General features: G+C 43.9%; 1 protein-coding gene and 1 long non-coding RNA gene across 6 annotated transcripts in view; one reads left to right on the top strand and one right to left on the bottom strand.

Moving 5' to 3' along the window:
* LOC133605448 (uncharacterized) overlaps nt 1-15,482 on the bottom strand; it is an 83,034-nt gene that overhangs the window by 16,017 nt on the left and 51,535 nt on the right. For both annotated transcript variants that reach the window (XR_009815144.2, XR_009815143.2), the window contains exon 3: nt 13,521-13,679. This is a non-coding gene — a long non-coding RNA (uncharacterized lncRNA). The remainder of the gene's footprint in view (nt 1-13,520; nt 13,680-15,482) is intronic.
* The window catches only part of LOC133605447 (polycomb protein SCMH1-like), a 47,650-nt gene that overhangs the window by 22,772 nt on the left and 9,396 nt on the right, over nt 1-15,482 (top strand). For 3 of the 4 annotated variants that reach the window (XM_061958789.1, XM_061958786.1, XM_061958787.1), the window contains exons 9-16: nt 1,915-2,156; nt 2,232-2,417; nt 2,640-2,766; nt 4,799-4,999; nt 5,091-5,261; nt 8,836-8,961; nt 13,382-13,492; nt 13,561-13,694. In XM_061958789.1, the coding sequence (XP_061814773.1) occupies nt 1,915-2,156; nt 2,232-2,417; nt 2,640-2,766; nt 4,799-4,999; nt 5,091-5,261; nt 8,836-8,961; nt 13,382-13,492; nt 13,561-13,694 (1,298 nt within the window). The remainder of the gene's footprint in view (nt 1-1,914; nt 2,157-2,231; nt 2,418-2,639; nt 2,767-4,798; nt 5,000-5,090; nt 5,262-8,835; nt 8,962-13,381; nt 13,493-13,560; nt 13,695-15,482) is intronic. The other variant, XM_061958790.1, reaches the window with a different exon arrangement.

Here is a 15,482-nt window from a genome sequence, read left to right as displayed (position 1 = left end):
TTGACCACATTAACACTGGCAATGGACCCTGTGTGTATATGTATGTTATGCCATTGTTTACAAATTTGGTAAATAAATAACCAAAAAATTTATATTTTGTTGTTTTCTTACTGTACCGAAAATGAACCGAACCGTGACCTCGACGAGTACGTACCAAACCGAAATGTTTGTGTACTGTTACACCCCTAATATAACCTCTTTGGAAGCATATGAGTTGTAAAGTAGCTATCGGACATCTGGAAAAGACTGGTACAATTATTTGAAGAAGTTATGTAGAAATGCATTAAAGGCTGCATCAATATTTGGTACTTCATTCCTTAATTAGCATTGATAGCACTCTGTTTCAAAGGAGTCTCAGTTTGTTACCTCTTGAAGTTAGTTTCCTACCCTGTGATTAAATTAAGGCTGAAACGACGCGTGCTTAGTCTGGAGGCTAAATACACACGGTGTTTTGTGTAACTGTTGTTTAGTATATGTATCTTGGTGCATTTATGTTGAGACAATTTATTTAAAATCTGTTTTAACTTAAAGGGAAAAGATGTGTCCATTTTCTTGCACTTGTTTAATGGTTAAGAGTTTGATTGCCTAATTAATAATTGTAAATTATGGGATTGATAATTGATTGATTTTTTACAGCATGTTAATCTTGTGGTGTTTTGTCTTTAGAGGTTTTTCACCTACTAAAGAAGCTAAAGGCTACTAAAGGCTACTAAATACAGCTAATGACAGCTAAAGAAACTAAAGTCTACTAAAGTCTACTAACACTGCTAAAGCCTGCTAAAAAGACTAAAGAAGAAAAAAGAAGCTGTTTCTTCGTTGGAAAAACTGTTGCAAACTAAAGGAAAATAAAAGGAAAAAGTAACTACGGTCTGGTCTTTTGAGTGAAATCCAGAAGCCACATTTAGCATTGGTACATCCCTTCAAGTGTGGGATAAGCACAGCGAAAAAAGCAAAACACTTGACAGTTGTTGTATGCACACTGTGTGGAGCGGAAATGGCCTATCATAGCAGCACAACGGCTATGAAGGAACATTTGAAAAGAAAACACCCGACAGCGTTCTTGCCATCACCATCAACTAGTCAATCGTCCGCGTGAGTATACGTTGTCATCATTACGCAAAAACATGAATGTGTCATTTGTATCTGCGTTGTAAATTCATAAACTAAAACACTGTTTCGCTCTGAGAGGCGCGTTTGGCGTGCCTGTTCAGTGTTTACAAAGACGCTAACGTTAATTAGTTGTGCAAATACCTTTTACAACATTAACAGTTACATATACTATGTACAAACGAACAATTAACTTTCACTTTAATCATACTATCATTGTTGTGTTATTAAGCAAAATAAGCAATAATTTAACTTTTGTTGAAATGTTTACACTGTTACAGAATATTTCGTTTTGCACTTTTTTGTATTGGATGTTTATCTTTATTTTTGTACATTTTAAAGCAAAATAAGCAATACTTTTACTTTTTGAAATGCTTATACTATTGCAGAATATTAAGATTTGCACTGGATGTTTACTTTTATATTTCCACATTAAAAAGCAAATAAGCTACTTTTAATTTTGTTAAATGTTAAAAGTTTTAAATGTTTACATTGTTACAGAATATTTTGTCATGTTGTTGTCAATGTTGACTGAGTGGCCATACTTTTGTTTTTGTAAATAAGTCATGCCTTTTGAAAAAACTGGCCTAAATTTATTTTTTCATCTTCATGTTAAATAAAAATAATAATCGGTAATCGAAAAAATAATCTATAGATTAATCGGAAAAAATAATCTATAGATTAATCGAAAAAATAATCTATAGATTAATCGATAGAAAAATAATCGTTAGCTTCAGCCTTAGATTAAATTGTGTCAAACTTGACCTGGTTGTCTCATAGCAATATCTCAAACTTTCCCCTTAACAGCAGTGTTGCCAAAGGGTATCGGACCCCTAACAGACCGAGCAGTGGAAAATCAAGCCATGCCAACACCAACCGTTGGAGACAGACCTCCCAGACAAAGGGGGCGTAAACCCGGGCGCAGGAAAACCAAGGGGGCTTGGAATCAGAAGACCTCAGGGGCGTTAGGACCAACGAGCGTGCAGGCTACCAAAGACCTTGAACCCATTAAGATCCCCAAGAAACGTGGGCCCAAGCCTGGACGTAAGGTAGGCCAGACACCCTAAGTAGCACACTGGCAAGTCCCCACTAACATCTATTTGGGTATGTTGCCGTATTTGCAGTTGAGTTGGGTAAAGAAAGCCGACTGGCTAAAAGACGCCATGGCAGGACCCGGGCGGCCAGCTGCAGGTCCAGGACGACCCCGCGGAAGATTGCCGGACAACTGGGCCCAAAGGATAGCCCTTCAGCAGCCCCAGGCCTCACCTATCAAGATCCCCCAAAAAAGAGGGCCCAAACCTGGCAGCAAGGTAGACGTCACTTACACAACACACCTGTGCTTGTTTTCTGATGGAAGCCTTAAGCTTCAACAATAATGTTAGCAGCGAAGGATTTGTTCATTTATGCTGCCAACCAGCGAACGTTGCCAATTCAATATCGATTTCTTCAGACATTCCTTGGCCTGTGGCTTTATTTTGTTGACTTCAGCTGTTCTCCGTTGTAAAGAATAGTACAAACGCTTCTTTGTCCAGAGAAAACCTCGCCTGGTACCTAACCCAGTCCCCACGTCTCCAACCAGCAGCATGCCAGAGCCTGACACCAGCACCATCATCCTCGACAACGCCACCATCCCCAACTCTGCACTACAAGCCCCCACAGGTGCCATGAAACATATTGCCATGAATACTCTTCTATTATTTCCCTAAACCAAAAGGAGGCTGTTGAGAACTTGCTAGCGTAAAGATTTGGAGTGCATGAAAAAGTGAGAAGGAAACAGTATCTCTCTTTGACTTTTTTAAAGGGGAACATTATCACCAGACCTATGTAAGCGTCAATATATACTTTGATGTTGCAGAAAAAAGACCTTTTTTTTTTTTTTACCGATTTCCGAACTCTAAATGGGTGAATTTTGGCGAATTAAACGCCTTTTTATTATTCGCCCTCGGAGGGATGACGTCACAACGGGAAGCAATCCGCCATTTTCTCAAACACATCACAAACACCGAGTCAAATCAGCGCCAGTGTTTCCCACACATTCATTTATTTGTGGCGGCCCGCCACGAAAGAATTACGTCCGCCACAAATGGATTTTTCGGACGAAACGGGATCAAAATACAAGGGTAATATAGGTTATAGGTAGATATGTTATAGCTGCATCGCTCGCGGCTCGTCATATATTTAACGTTAATCCGCTGCTTCATTAACACCGCCGCTGTTTGACTCGTGGGCCGGGGCAGACGAACGTAGTAAAAGTCACGTGTTACCCTAGCGACGAGCTAACGTGTCCAGGTTATAACCATGTTGTCAATAAACACACATGGACTGAAGCTAAATTGTCCACTGCAGCATGTGAATGCAATGAAAAGAATAAAATCTGATCCAACCAGCTGTTAAAATGTTATCCAGGTTAATGTTTTGGCCATTAAAAGCCCTTTATTTCAAGATTTCAACTGTGATCGGGCTTTAAACAGGTGGCTGACCTGTTCAGATGGGTGTAACTGCTACTGGTCAAATAATGTGAAATAGCATTTAATTTTACATGTATGCAATGCCATTTAAATGTAATTATAGATAATAATAATAATAAATACTGTGTAGTGTTGTAAATAGTCAACGGGAAGAATTTTAGTAAGATATAAGCCATGAGCACTACACAGCCAGAAAAAAACCTAGGCAGGACAAGTAAAAATATCGGGGCAAGTAGAAAAAAACCTTAACGTTGAACCCTGCATGTGTTGAGCTGCTGCCGCTTAAGGTTAGACGGCACTGTACATAGAGCGGTTCTGCTCGTTAGTAATAAATTGTAATGTTGGATGTTCACTCCTTCACACAGATGAGTACAGAAAAATATTTTCAACGGCCGAAAAGGGCTCGACTTGGAGAGGAGGTAGGCCTACAGTCCGGACCACAGGTGCGACCTGTTCAGCAGCAGGAGGAGGAGGAGGAGGTTGACTGACTGTGGCAGGACACCTCTGCCTCTGTTTCACTTTATGTTGCTGGTAAATAATATGGTTGTAGTATTAGGCTAAAGTTAAATTATTTAGTATTCACTAATTAAAGGGGCAGAGCTTTAAGAGACATTTTATCTTTTATATTTTATAAGATATATTTTTTGTAAGAACCACAATTAATAAATATATTTCAGTGAATCACTAATTGTTCAAATCTGTATATAAATATGTACATAAAATGTTGTAATTATATTCCAACTCCGCGTTCTTCTTGGTCATCGCCGCTGCCGCCCCCGCCCCCCGACCACACCACCACAAATAGATGCCTGTCCTGTGGGAAACACTGAGCGCTGTTATTTTCCGTTTTTTCGACTGTTTTCCGTACCTTGGAGACATCATGCCTCGTCGAACTTCGAAAAATAAAATAAGCCACTGGGAACTGATTTTTAATGGTTTTAACCCTTCTGAAATTGTGATAATGTTCCCCTTTAACTAGCGTATTGCACAGCACAGAAGCAACATAACCAATGTTGCTATAGCTCAGACAGCATTAGTAGGGCTGATTAACTCATTGTTAACAGCAGTATGACAAGTTTACCACATTAAAAGCGGTGTAGCAACATTTGAAAGTTAATGTAGAGAGAATTAAAGCTGCTGGATGCTGACCGTAATCGAAACAATGCATTCTGAGGTTTCCTACAGCCACAGACTCACCTCCTTGTGTTTGTCCCCACTCTCAGTTTGTGTTTACCTAAACAAGTATGGCAAAGTGGGACCCCATCTGGACCAGCGACGTGTCCAGAAGCTCCCAGACCACTTCGGGCCAGGTCGCGCGTCCTCCGTGCTTCAGCAGTGTGTACAAGCTTGCATGGACTCCGCCCATAACCAGGCGACCGTCTTCTCCTGCCTCAAGCCCGGCCAGGGGGGCGAGGTGGTTTCAGGTAAGAATGATACAATGAACTGTAGTTTGAATACAGCAGATGTGTTGTCTTTTTTTTTATATGAAATTCCACGTTTATGAATGTCCGCCAGCCGTCTTCAATCAGCAGCACCACACGCTGACGCTGCCCACCGTCGGCAGCGTCACGTACGCCCTCCGCTTCCTGGAAAAGCTCTGCCACAACCTCCACTGTGACCCCCTGTTTGGCAGTCAGCCTGTGGCCAGAGAAAGCCTGCACTACGACGGACGCACCTACACTACAGGCCAGTCACCACAATGTTTCATTTCCTTCCTTCAAAGCAATTACTGACAATTAGCAATTAGGGGTGTAACGCTACACAAAAATTTCGGTTTGGTACGTACCTCGGTTTAGAGGTCACGGTTCGGTTCATTTTTCGGTACAGTAAGAAAACAACAAAATATAAATTTTTTGGTTATTTATTTACCAAATTTGTAAATAATGTCATAACATACATACCGTATTTTCCGCACCATAAGCCGCCCTGTGTTATAAGCCGCGCCTTCAATGAACGGCATATTTCAAAACTTTGTCCACCTATAAGCCGCCCCGTGTTATAAGCCGCATCTAACTGCGCTAAAGGAATGTCAAAAAAACAGTCAGATAGGTCAGTCAAACTTTAATAATATATTAAAAACCAGCGTGATGTGGGCGCGCATGGAGTCGTATATCAACATGGACGGAGCTGCGTGAAAAAAGCCACCCGGCCTCTTCGCGTAAACTTCCCTTAACCACTCGCTCATCTTTTCTTCATCCATCCATCCCTTCGAGTTAGCTTTTATGATGACGCCGGCTGGAAAGGTCTCTTGGCAAGGTCTTCCTTTTGAATATCACCATGGGTGGAAGTTTCTGGCCATTAGCATGGCAAGCTAGAACCACAGTGAAGGATGACTTCTCATTCCCTGTGGTGCGAATATTCACCGTACGTGCTCCCGTTGTATCCACAGTGCGGTTCACAGGAATATCAAAAGTCAGTGGAACCTCGTCCATGTTGATAATGTTCTCTGGCCGGATCTTTTTTTCAGCTATCTTGTTTTTACAATATGCACGGAAAGTAGCCAGCTTTTCTTGAAAGTCTTTAGGCAGTTGCTGTGAAATAGTAGTCCGTGTGCGGATGGAGAGATTGCGTCTTTTCATGAACCGGAAACCTGTCGCTTAGTAGGAGCCATTTTGTGGTCTTTACAGATGTAAACACACAAAGGAAATGAAACGTAATATCCGCACGCTTCTTCTTCTTCTACGGGGGCGGGTGGTTTCTTACAGTAGAAGAAGAAGCGCTTCCTCTTCTATGGGGGCGGGTGCTTACCTTGGCGGTTGCTTGCGTAGAAGAAGAAGCACTTCCTCTTCTACGGGGAAAAAAGATGGCGGCTGTTTACCGTAGTTGCGAGACCGAAACTTTATGAAAATGAATCTTAATATTAATCCATATATAAAGCGCACCGGGTTATAAGCCGCACTGTCAGCTTTTGAGTAAATTTGTGGTTTTTAGGTGCGGCTAATAGTGCGGAAAATACGGTAGATTGCACAGTATAGTACATATTCCGTACAATTGACCACTAAATGGTTACACCCCAATAAGTTTTTCAACTTCTTTAAGTCGAGGTCCTCGTTAATCAACATTAAACTGCCTCAAGTTGTTGCTCAGATTAAATAAAATGACAAAACTTTTCTTCTACATATAAAAAGTGCAACATTAAACAGTTTCAAGTCAACTCAGCTTCAGATTAATTTTTCTTTCCCCCCTCCAGCCTGGCTAACTTGGCAGTAAGAGGATATATGGGTTTATTGTTCTTCCACCATAGAAGTGGGTCATAATCTAGTTTTTAAAGGGGAACATTATCACCAGACCTATGTAAGCGTCAATATATACCTTGATGTTGCAGAAAAAAAGACCATATATTTTTTGAACCGATTTCCGAACTCTAAATGGGTGAATTTTGGCGAATTAAACGTCTTTCTAATATTCGCTCTCTCACATCGGGAAGCAATCCGCCATTTTCTCAAACACCGAGTCAAATCAGCTCTGTTATTTTCCGTTTTTTCGACTGTTTTCCGTACCTTGGAGACATCATGCCTCGTCGGTGTGTTGTCGAAGGGTGTAACAACACGAACAGGGACGGATTCAAGTTGCACCAGTGGCCCAAAGATGCCAAAGTGGCAAGAAATTGGACGTTTGTTCCGCACACTTTACCGACGAAAGCTATGCTACGACAGAGATGGCAAGAATGTGTGGATATCCTGCGACACTCAAAGCAGATGCATTTCCAACGATAAAGTCAAAGAAATCTGCCGCCAGACCCCCATTGAATCTGCCGGAGTGTGTGAGCAATTCAGGGACAAAGGACCTCGGTAGCACGGCAAGCAATGGCGGCAGTTTGTTCCCGCAGACGAGCGAGCTAAACCCCCTATCGACCCTAGCTTCCCTGGCCTGCTGACATCAACTCCAAAACTGGACAGATCAGCTTTCAGGAAAAGAGCGCGGATGAGGGTATGTCTACAGAATATATTAATTGATGAAAATCGGGCTGTCTGCACTCTCAAAGTGCATGTTGTTGCCAAATGTATTTCACATGCTGAAAACCTAGTTCATAGTTGTTAGTTTCCTTTAATGCCAAACAAACATACCAATCGTTGGTTAGAAGGCGATCGCCGAATTCGTCCTCGCTTTTCGTCGGTTTCGCTTGCATACGGTTCAAACCGATATGGCTCAATAGCTTCAGTTTCTTCTTCAATTTGGTTTTCGCTACCTGCCTCCACACTACAACCATCCGTTTCAATACATTCGTAATCTGTTGAATCGCTTAAGCCGCTGAAATCCGAGTCTGAATCCGAGCTAATGTCGCTATAGCTTGCTGTTCTTTCCGCCATGTTTGTTTGTGTTGGCTTCACTATGTGATGTCACAGGAAAATGGACGGGTGTATATAACGATGGTTAAAATCAGGCACTTTGAAGCTTTTTTTAGGGATATTGCGTGATGGGTAAAATTTTGAAAAAAAACTTCGAAAAATATAATAAGCCACTGGGAACTGATTTTTAATGGTTTTAACAATTCTGAAATTGTGATAATGTTCCCCTTTAATGCAATATGGACTTATATCTGCTGCTATAAAAACATTTGTTATTGCTTTAGCCCTGCCTGACTCGCCGAGGAGAGGCTGCTTGAATGCGGTGGTGACACTTCAAATGGGTTAGCATGTGTTATGAGAATAGCGTATGTGTGTGTGTGGCCCTTTAATATGTGACATCATGTGAGGTGAGTGTGTGGGCGAGCGAGGTGAGGGAGTGCGGGGAGTGGCTAGTGTTTTGTTGGATTGGCTGTGTGCAAGACCTCAATAAAGCCACAATTTGCAACTAATCGCCGGACTCGTCATTTACCCTGGAGTCCGGAGCTGTGGAGACCCACTGCCGGGTAGAGTGAAGGGTGTTGCCCCCGAGAATACATCGGCCCTGGAGGAGTGTCTCCCCTGCGCTCCTCGACTACGGTCTGGGAGCCGGAAGCAGGAAAGGTGCAACACACGTTTGACGTGTTGTCAGAAGCAGCTGCTGAACAATGTCGGCAAACCTCCGTCCTCCATTGTTGTATCGCGCAGCCGAAGTGTTCCCAAACGGGAGATCTTAACGAGGCAGGAGGGTCTTCCAGCTCTGGCTTTTACATGTTGTCCTAGCCCGGTGTACTCGTTTGGTACACCTCCGAACCGAACCAAAACCCCCGTACCAAAACGGTTCAATACAAATACACATACCGTTACACCCCTATTAGCAATATAACATGGGAAAGTGAACAAGAAAATGATGGCTATTACTTCTCTGCTCTTAGACAGTGGAAGTTTGGGAGATAACCTGACGACGGGTTCTGGGCAAGGCACCAAGAGGCTCCTGCAGGACTCTAACACCAGTATCCGATCCTCAAAACTGGCCAAGATTTCCCGTCCATCGATTGATGGTAATTCAACTTTATTATAAATAATGCTGTCTGCCATGTGTCGTAATGGATGTCTTTACGATAACGCACACCACCCTGCATACATGGCATCTGTAAAGCTAAGTTAAAAATACATCTCAAAGGTCCCACAATATTGTGTTTCAAATTGTCCAAAATGCTGCCTTGTAATGGAATTTAGACTTTAAGTACTTTTAGAAAAGTAGTGGTAGAGTAAGAGGTCTTGCTCCTGCTCCATTGTCTTTAACAGTAATTCAATACAGTATGTGGATGTGAGTGTGAATGTTGTCTGTCTATCTGTGTTGGCCCTGCGATGAGGTGGCGACTTGTCCAGGGTGTACACCGCCTTCCGCCCGATTGTAGCTGAGATAGGCTCCAGCGCCCCCCGTGACCCCAAAGGGAATAAGCGGTAGAAAATGGATGGGATGGATGGATGAGTAATTTTGAAACATTACCTTTGGTCTACTTACTATTGTGTGGATCAGTGGTCCCCAACCACCGGTACTGGTCCGGGGACCACTGGGCCGCACAGAAACATTAATTAATTTATAAAGTACCACATTTTCTCTGACTTAACTTTCGCCTGTCCCACTAAACACACCAATAAGCTTGTTAATAGTTCCATCCATCCATCTTCTTCCGCTTATCCGAGGTCGGGTCGCGGGGGCAGCAGCCTAAGCAGGGAAGCCCAGACTTCCCTCTCCCCAGCCACTTCGTCCAGCTCCTCCCGGGGGATCCCGAGGCGTTCCCAGGCCAGCCGGGAGACATAGTCTTCCCAACGTGTCCTGGGTCTTCCCCGTGGCCTCCTACCGGTCGGACGTGCCCTAAACACCTCCCTAGGGAGGCGCTCGGGTGGCATCCTGACCAGATGCCCGAACCACCTCATCTGGCTCCTCTCCATGTGGAGGAGCAGCGGCTTTACTTTGAGCTCCCCCCGGATGACAGAGCTTCTCACCCTATCTCTAAGGGAGAGCCCCGTCACCCGGCGGAGGAAACTCATTTCGGCCGCTTGTACCCGTGATCTTGTCCTTTCGGTCATAACCCAAAGCTCATGACCATAGGTGAGGATGGGAACGTAGATCGACCGGTAAATTGAGAGCTTTGCCTTCCGGCTCAGCTCCTTCTTCACCACAACGGATCGATACAGCGTCCGCATTACTGAAGACGCCGCACCGATCCGCCTGTCGATCTCACGATCCACTCTTCCCCCACTCGTGAACAAGACTCCGAGGTACTTGAACTCCTCCACTTGGGGCAAGATCTCCTCCCCAACCCGGAGATGGCACTCCACCCTTTTCCGGGCGAGAACCATGGACTCGGACTCGGAGGTGCTGATTCTCATCCCAGTCGCTTCACACTCAGCTGCGAACCGATCCAGTGAGAGCTGAAGATCCTGGCCAGATGAAGCCATCAGGACCACATCATCTGCAAAAAGCAGAGACCTAATCCCGCAGCCACCAAACCGAATCCCCTCAACGCCTTGACTGCGCCTAGAAATTCTGTCCATAAAAGTTATGAACAGAATGGGTGACAAAGGGCAGCCTTGGCGGAGTCCAACCCTCACTGGAAACGTGTCCGACTTACTGCCGGCAATGCGGACCAAGCTCTGACACTGATCATACAGGGAGCGGACTGCCACAATCAGACAGTCCGAAACCCCATACTCTCTGAGCACTCCCCACAGGACTTCCCGAGGGACACGGTCGAATGCCTTCTCCAAGTCCACAAAGCACATGTAGACTGGTTGGGCAAACTCCCATGCACCCTCAAGGACCCTGCCGAGAGTATAGAGCTGGTCCACAGTTCCACGACCAGGACGAAAACCACACTGTTCCTCCTGAATCCGAGGTTCGACTATCCGGCGTAGCCTCCTCTCCAGTACACCTGAATAGACCTTACCGGGAAGGCTGAGGAGTGTGATCCCACGATAGTTAGAACACACCCTCCGGTTCCCCTTTTTAAAGAGAAGAACCACCACCCCGATCTGCCAATCCAGAGGTACTGCCCCCGATATCCACGCGATGCTGCAGAGTCTTGTCAACCCAGACAGCCCCACAGCATCCAGAGCCTTAAGGAACTCCGGGCGGATCTCATCCACCCCCGGGGCCTTGCCACCGGGGGTTAATAGTTGTATATTAATTGTTAATAGTTGTATATTACAACTCCTTTGTTATAGTACATGGGACAATGCACATTAATAGACGTATAAAATGTTAATGTGCCAGATTGGAGCCAAAGGCTAATTTGTTGGCTGTTTTTATCTGCCACACGTAGAAAGCCGGTCCGTGAAGATAATGCATGCATTAAACCGGTCCCTGGCGGAAAGAAGGTTGGGGAACCCTGGTGTAGATGTCCGTATAGTTAGCCTGCAGACAATGCACCCATATGTCTTCTCTTTCTTCCAGGTGTAGAAGACATATTTAATGAGGTGTGTAACAATACAGTAGGGATGTAACGATATGAGAAATTCATATCACGGTTATTGGTATCAAAATGATCACGGTTATCATTATTATTGTGGTATTGTTGAATGTGCTTAAAAAGTACTTATACATACACTGAAATATTTAGACTCAGTTAGATTTTTTAAAGATAAATAAGACATGCTGATAACAAAGCCTCTATAGCACATTATACACCCCTGCTACCCCCCCTCCCCCCCTCTGTGCGTCGGTTGAGGTGGGCGGGGTTTGGTAGCGGGGGTGTATAATGTAGCCCGGAAGAGTTAGGGCTGCATGGGATTCTGGGTATTTGTCCTGTTGTGTTACGGTGCAGATGTTCTCCCGAAATGTGTTTGTCATTCTTATTTGGTGTGGGTTCACAGTGTGGCGCATTATTAGTAAGAGTGTTAAAGTTGTTGTTTTTTATACCGCCACCGTCAGTGTAACCTGTGTGGTTGTTGATCAAGTATGCCTTGCTGTCACCTATGTGAGCAAGTGGAAGTCCCATACAAAGTGTCGCTTATCAGGCACGCTGGTTGACAGATGACATGGCACCCCAAACCATCACCCAACCATGCAAATTTTGCATTTCCTTTGGAAATCGAGGTCCCAGAGTCTGGAGGAAGACAGGAGAGGCACAGGATCCACGTTGCCTGAAGTCTAGTGTAAAGTTTCCACCATCAGTGATGGTTTGGGGTGCCATGTCATCTGCTGGTGTCGGTCCACTCTGTTTCCTGAGATCCAGGGTCAACGCAGCCGTCTACCAGCAAGTTTTAGAGCACTTCATGCTTCCTGCTGCTGACCTGCTCTATGGAGATGGAGATTTCAAGTTCCAACAGGACTTGGCGCCTGCACACAGCGCAAAATCTACCCGTGCCTGGTTTACGGACCATGGTATTTCTGTTCTAAATTGGCCCGCCAACTCCCCTGACCTTAGCCCCATAGAAAATCTGTGGGGTATTGTGAAAAGGAAGATGCAGAATGCCAGACCCAAAAACGCAGAAGAGTTGAAGGCCACTATCAGAGCAACCTGGGCTCTCATAACACCTGAGCAGTGCCAGAAACTCATCGACTCCATGCCACGCCGCATTAACGCAGTAATTGAGGCAAAAGGAGCTCCAACCAAGTATTGAGTATTGTACATGCTCATATTTTTCATTTTCATACTTTTCAGTTGGCCAACATTTCTAAAAATCCCTTTTTTGTATTAGCCTTAAGTAATATTCTAATTTTGTGACACACGGAATTTTGGATTTTCATTTGTTGCCACTTCAAATCATCAAAATTAAATGAAATAAACATTTGAATGCATCAGTCTGTGTGCAATGAATAAATATAATGTACAAGTTACACCTTTTGAATGCAATTACTGAAATAAATCAAGTTTTTCAAAATATTCTAATTTACTGGCTTTTACCTGTGTATATATAGCTAGAATTCACTGAAAGTCAAGTATTTCATACATATATATATATATATATATACATATATGAATGAAATACTCCAGTTGGTGAATTCTAGCTGTAAATATACTCCTCCCCTCTTAACCACGCCCCCCCCGCCCCACCTCCCGAAATCGGAGGTCTCAAGGTTGGCAAGTGTGCCAAAAGGGACCTTTTTAAAGCGAAAGCGCTGAAGCCCAAACTGGATTTACAGACGCCCAAACTCACTGCAGTTGAATAACTCAAGTGATGATATTTTTTGATGTCCAGTTGCTCTCAAGCTCAGTTAAGTTTAAGTGAGACATTTGTTTGGATAGTCTGTAGTTTGCACCTGATTAAAAAAGATGGCAGTAAAACAGGACCTGCACGGTTACTCTCAACTTTTAATCAGCTTTGTGTTTCCTTGGATTACAGTTAAGTTAATGACGAGTAATGTATTCATTTAAACGCTCTCCCTCTCCCAACACCTCTTAGGTATATTTCACTTGATTTGCATTAAATGTTGTTTATTTCATCAGTGGCTTTTACTGTGTTCCTCAGGAGAATGCTTGGAGAGCAGTGTCATGGCGGAAGCAGAGCACTTAAAGAAGAGACCCCTCTCTCCCAAATCTTTGACGCAGAAGTCTGCGGTGCGGCAGGTCAGCTCGTCAGGTACACACACAAACACACACACACACACCTGAACAATCAGCAGATGAATGACTTCGGTGCTCCTTCAGGCTCTGGCAGTTTTCGGGAGAGCCCCAAGCCCAGCGGTCAGGACCCCAACCTTTGGAGCGTAGAGGAAGTCATGCAGTACATCCGGGACATCGACCCCGTGCTGGCGCCGTACGCCGACCTGTTCAGGAAACACGTACGCATACCGTCACTGTAATTACTACCAGGGGTGTATTGGTTTGTGTATTCATAATTAGGGTCCTAGAAACTTGACATGAATTTCTCTCACGTCACAACTTTAGGAAGTCCACGGCGGTCGGCATTTATCGACGACCGCCGTTCTGTCGCTTTATGAAAATGGCAGCCAAGAAGTGTTTTTCTGGTGTAGGAATGGTGTATCTAGAGCAGGGGTGCCCACACTTTTTCTGCAGGCAAACTACTTTTCAATTGACTAAATCGAGTGGATCTACCTCTTTCATATACCGTATTTTCCGCACCATAAGGCGCCCTGGGTTATAAGCCGCGCCTTCAATGAACGGCATATTTCAAAACTTTGTCCACCTATAAGCCGCCCCGTGTTGTAAGCCGCATCTAACTGCGCTAAAGGAATGTCAAAAAAACAGTCAGATAGGTCAGTCAAACTTTAATAATATATTAAAAACCAGCGTTCTAACAACTCTGTTCACTCCCAAAATGTACGCAAATGTGCAATCACAAACATACGTATATCAACATGGACGGAGCTGCGTGAAAAAAGCCACCCGGCCTCTTCGCGTAAACTTAAACTTACCTTAACCACTCGCTCATCTTTTCTTCATCCATCCCTTCGAGTTAGCTTTTATGATGACGCCGGCTGGAAAGGTCTCTTTTGGCAAGGTCTTCCTTTTGAATATCACCATGGGTGGAAGTTTCTGGCCATTAGCATGGCAAGCTAGAACCACAGTGAAGGATGACTTCTCATTCCCTGTGGTGCGAATATTCACCGTACGTGCTCCCGTTGTATCCACAGTGCGGTTCACAGGAATATCAGTTGCTGTGAAATAGTAATCCGTGTGCGGATGGAGAGATTGCGTCTTTTCATGAACCGGATCCCTGACGCTTAGTAGGAGCCATTTTGTGGTCTTTACAGATGTAAACACACAAAGGAAATGAAACGTACGGTGATATCCGCGCGCTTTTTCTTCTTCTACGCGGGCGGGTGGTTGCTTACAGTAGAAGAAGAAGCGCTTCCTGTTCTATGGGGGCTGGTGCTTACCTTGGCGGTTGCTTGCGTGGAAGAAGAAGCGCTTCCTGTTCTACCGGGAAAAAAGATGGCGGCTGTTTACCGAAGTTGCGAGACCGAAACTTTATGAAAATGAATCTTAATATGTATCCATATATAAAGCGCACCGGGTTATAAGGCGCACTGTCAGCTTTCGAGAAAATTTGTGGTTTTTAGGTGCGCCTTATAGTGCGGAAAATACGGTATACCGTATTTTTCGGACTATAAGTCGCAGTTTTTTTCATAGTTTGGCCGGGGGTGCGACTTATACTCAGGAGCGACTTATGTGTGAAATTATTAACACATTAGCGTAAAATATCAAATAATATTATTGATCTCATTCACGTAAGAGACTAGACGTATAAGATTTCATGGGATTTAGTGATTAGGAGTGAGAGATTGTTTGGTAAACGTATAGCATGTTCTATATGTTATAGTTATTTGAATGACTCTTACCATAATATGTTACGTTAACATACCAGTTGGTTATTTATGCCTCATATAACGTACACTTATTCAGCCTGTTGTTCACTATTCTTTATTTATTTTAAATTGCCTTTCAAATGTCTATTCTTGGTGTTGGCTTTTATCAAATACATTTCCCCCCAAAATGCGACTAATACTCCAGTGCGACTTATATGTTTTTTTTCCTTCTATATTGTGCATTTTCGGCCGGTGCGGCTTATAGTCCGAAAAATACGGTAAATAACTTTAAATTATATA

Source organism: Nerophis lumbriciformis, linkage group LG04 (assembly GCF_033978685.3).
Source record: "Nerophis lumbriciformis linkage group LG04, RoL_Nlum_v2.1, whole genome shotgun sequence".
Lineage (NCBI taxonomy): Eukaryota > Metazoa > Chordata > Actinopteri > Syngnathiformes > Syngnathidae > Nerophis > Nerophis lumbriciformis.
Note: the sequence above shows the minus strand (reverse complement) of the source record. Positions and strands in the feature narration are given on the sequence as shown.